The sequence below is a fragment of the Archocentrus centrarchus genome, chromosome 1 (genome assembly GCF_007364275.1).
Source record: "Archocentrus centrarchus isolate MPI-CPG fArcCen1 chromosome 1, fArcCen1, whole genome shotgun sequence".
In the NCBI taxonomy this organism is placed as follows: Eukaryota; Metazoa; Chordata; class Actinopteri; order Cichliformes; family Cichlidae; genus Archocentrus; species Archocentrus centrarchus.
In genome coordinates, this window is record NC_044346.1 from 27,631,756 (window position 1) to 27,636,238 (window position 4,483).

General features: G+C 35.3%; 1 protein-coding gene across 1 annotated transcript; it reads left to right on the plus strand.

Annotated features, from left to right (window-relative positions):
- On the plus strand, positions 1-3,709 carry tppp2 (tubulin polymerization-promoting protein family member 2). Its single transcript, XM_030734297.1, has 4 exons — positions 1-120; positions 1,013-1,204; positions 1,554-1,707; positions 2,087-3,709. The coding sequence occupies exons 2-4, from the start codon at positions 1,014-1,016 to the stop codon at positions 2,276-2,278; spliced, it is 537 nt and encodes a 178-aa protein (XP_030590157.1). The 5' UTR covers positions 1-120; position 1,013; the 3' UTR covers positions 2,279-3,709.
- The last annotated feature ends 774 nt before the right edge of the window (positions 3,710-4,483 follow it).

Below are 4,483 nucleotides of genomic sequence, written 5' to 3' on the forward strand. Positions count from 1 at the left end.
CTGGGAGTGGCAGGAAGAAGGAGAGGTTAGAAGACAAAGAGGAAGCTCAAGGAGGAAAAGGCAGCTATACGCAATTCAGGATTTGCCTAACTTTTCATACAGCATCCTTCCATCTAGCAGGTACATCTTATGCTTTTCTGATTTAGGGCTTTACTGTTGTGTCGTGTAGTACCTGCAGTACTACAGCAAAAGGGCACTAGAAATAATCTTGAAAAGACGTTGTAGTACGGGAAGAGCTTATTTTTAGACCCACCAACCCTATCTTTAGGTTAGATTTTTTTTTAGGATTATTCGCAGATTGACATGAAGCCATACTTAAAGTGTTGATTATGTAAAAGCTTTTCTGGGCTATTTGTTTTCAAGGTTATTTTTATTTATAGTGAATGGTGGATTGACATTGAATGTATATTTTATATCAGTGTAGCTTGATCAGCAGCTATATTGTAGCATTTGGTAACACTTAACTGATGAGCAAGTATGTGTCAGTGACTGTGAGGGAGAGACTGTGCAGAAGAGAAAGAGAAGGAATTTGTTTGTTCATTCACTATAGACTGAACAGCAGAGGAGCCATTTGGAAATTGAGTTGATTGAATTAAAGTGGCTTGAGAGCAGCTTTAGATACACTAACATAATGATGGATACACAGTAAAAGTGTTGTGTGCATGTGTGTGTGAGAGAGAGAGAGAGAAATTAGACACACCATCACGGCAGCCATCTCTTGGCAGGCCAACAGCCAATTAGCTAATAGAGTCATTATTTTTTTTCCACAGAATATCTTCACAGAGAAAATAGAATAAATGATCATTGCTGAGGATACTTTGTTTATACTTTTTTAGAGTCTATTTTTGTCTCTGTGACCATAAGGAGCTGTTACAGTGATATGGGTAATAACTACACATGGCTCACATATTTGATTAAAGATTATTATTTTAACTAAGAATATAAAGTTACCATCTTTTCTTCAATATTAAATTTTAAACTGTGTGTACATCTGCATGTGTACATCTGTCAGCATGGCCGAGGGATCAGTGTCATTAGAAGATGTGAAGACCTCCTTCCAGAAGTTTGCAGTCCATGGGGACACCAAAGCCACAGGGAAGGAGATGAATGGCAAGAATTTTGCTAAGCTTTGCAAAGACTGCCACATCACCGATGGGAAGAATGTCACTACCACAGATGTTGACATAGTTTTCAGCAAAGTCAAGTAAGATTTCACTTTCCACAGCAACAACATAAAACATCCCCATTATGCAGTTAACTCAGTATCAGTTTTCTGTAACCAAACAATCTATTTACAATTAATGATTTGCTGTCTGGTGTTTTGAGAAAACGATCTAACAGACTAAAGCTCATGCATCATGTAAATTAAGGTTTTAATAATTTAAGACATTTTAAGACATCTCAGAATCCCTCTGTGGCAGTGCGTCACATCCTTTCTTTGCTTGTCCCTTGACAATATATAACAAAATATATATGCAATTAGGGACATTTTATTATATTGATAATTTTGTCATTTTTCTCACAATACAGTTGGCAACACTGTGTTTCCTCAGGGCAAAGTCAGCTCGTGTAATCACGTTTGAACAGTTTAACCAGGCCCTGACGGAGTTGGCTCCCAAGCGGTTTAAAGGCAAGAACCAAGAGGAATCTCTTCAGCAACTTTATGGTCTCATTGTTGGGAAAGACCCTGCCAACGTTGGTATCACTGTGAGTACTGCGTCATAACAACAAAATCCTCACCAGTCACTGATCCAAAGCTTCCAATGTTCAGCAACTACACTTATGCATCCTTTTAAAATTATTTGTTGTAGTACACTGATTGACCTAAAACCACACAATTAAGTAAAAAAAAAAAAAAAAAGCTTAGGTAAAATAAACAAACAAACAAACAATGCTTAAGCTTATGCTTAAGGTTGGTTAGTGCTGGATTGAAAACCTCCATGGTCTTTCTTCTTAACGCTGAGGTAGTTAAGTAGCCTTAACCACCCATAGGATATATAACTGAAGGAGTTTTTTTAGTGGGTTAATGTGTATAAAGGGAAAATAAAGCAATTTACTATATCAGTCTTCTACCTTCCCTTTTTAGAAAGCTGCCAAGGCAGGAGCCGTGGACAGATTGACTGACGTCTCTAAGTATACTGGTTCACACAAGGAGCGGTTTGATGAGGCAGGGAAAGGAAAAGGAAAGGCTGGACGCGAGGACATGCCAGACACCAGCGGTTATGTGGCAGCTTACAAGGGCAGTGGCACTTATGATGACAAAGTCAAAGAGGCATAATACTGCCAGCAATTATGATGTCACAGTTTCACCAATAACTAAATCACTAAACAGAAGGCGATGCCTGTTTGATTTTGGAAGACAAAACAAATTTGTTACTATAGGAATTTCATGGCGTATACAGCATGTACAATTAATAGTGTTCTGTTTTGGTATGTTTGTCTGTTTGTTAACATTACAGCAAAACTATTACTGATTATTACCAAATTTGCTCAAAAGATGGCCAGTGACCCTTACATATTTTTGGCCATATCTCAGCTGAAAAAAGACAGATCATCCTTATTTGTTGCAGTAAGAAGCATATCACTATGGTCCATGGACATGTAATAAACAAAAGAAAATGACCATAAAATGAAAGTTTTAGTTCAACTTTTTAAACCTTGGAAAATTAGTGGCATGGACAATAGGACCTATGTGTTCTCAGTGTGTTCTCGGTGATTCAGTGTTTGGAGAGTGACATTTTTGTGAGACAGACAACATTCAAATCAGCTAAAATGTCTCCTGGGGGCAGGGTTTGTTATGCCGGGCACCATTTATTTTCTGCTGGAAACAAAACACAAACTACATGCTTCATATTGTTACTCTGCTTTGCTATATACACTGTGCCTTACTAAATATATAGCCACTTGTGTGAATGCTTTGATATCCTGCTATGCTCTGTTACCCTGATGCAAAGGCTAAAAACTTAGCTGGTTTCAAGAATGAAATTATATAAGTAGCTGCTCAGCAAGCTTTTCATTTTATATTTCAGTGCCTTTGTTACATGACCAATCAGTGCCCATTATTTTCATTATAGTTTCATAGAATTAAATTAATATTTTTCACAGTCTATTTAGAAAAAAATATAATATATAAGCAGCAAAGAACATAGTCTTGCCTTCTTTATTTATTAATTAATAAACAAACAAAAAAAAACCCCACACCAAGCAGTGAAGAACAAAGTTAAACGTGATACCACTGATGCTAAAACATATAAAATACTCTTAGATAATCTTTTCTTTCTTATAATAAATGGAACTTCAAATCCTCTTATTATGTGTCCTTTCATTATGTTTTGTCTTTTTGGGTGTCATGAATAAACAATGTCCATTTTCACCCTGAATGGAAATGCATTTCAAAGTCGCGATTGTAAAAATCTAAATAAATACCCAAAATGATTCAAATGATACCATACATGGGAATATAGTTGCTTGTTTTACATTTGCTGAAATGCAATATCAGAGAACAGAAAAAAAAAGTCCAGGATGCTTTCATATTGGAACATATGGTGCTTAAGAAATTATATATGTAATATATGTGATATATATCATATGTATATACTACAGCATGTTTCCAGAAGAGAATGGCTGTGTTTTAAATACAAACGGTGATTCAGTCACTTGCCAAATCTTTGAAATGTAAATGATACAAATATAATACATAAAATGTTGAAACTGTAAAAATTATACTTTGTGCTACTGTTTTGATTTCCTGTTTGTTGATGACATACACATTTTCTTTGCCACTGTGATCTTTGGATGTTTATACTAGGTTTGAAGATTCCTGTTGGTGGACTGTCACTAGGAAAGGCAAGGTGAAAAAGGCATTTTCATTTTTTGACATTATTTCCTAAATTTTCCTAAATGGTAAATTTTACATTTAAAAAAAAATTGTATTACATCTCATGTAATATTAATTATGTTGTGTTGCATTACATTTTTACATTCTGCTTTTCTTGATGCATTTAAATGTTTGAATAGAAAAAGGAGTGTAGATGCAAACACATTGCTTTTAATTACAATGCACTGACATTAGACCTTTAAAACAAACAAACAAAAAAATTATACATAATTTACAAATAAACAAAATTATACTGTCAGCGTCCGACTCTATACAGGCAGAGTTGGACCCCAATGCAGGACGCACGACGATAAACTTAACTTGAGGTGCTGTTTTAATACTGCAGATACTCAAATATTAAAAAATACAAAAGCCGCAGAAACAAAACCATGGACATGACCCAACACACAAGTAAAACTAAAGATAGAGCACATAAGAAAAGGGACAAAGACACAGAAGGACAAGAAAACACTGGAACACAGAGATGTGGGGATCACAAGAAGAACAAAGGGAAACAGGAATGAAATTCAATAGCAACAACTATAACAAACTAAGGATCAAAACCTATAAACAAATTCAGAACACAGAAGAAATCTAACAATGATT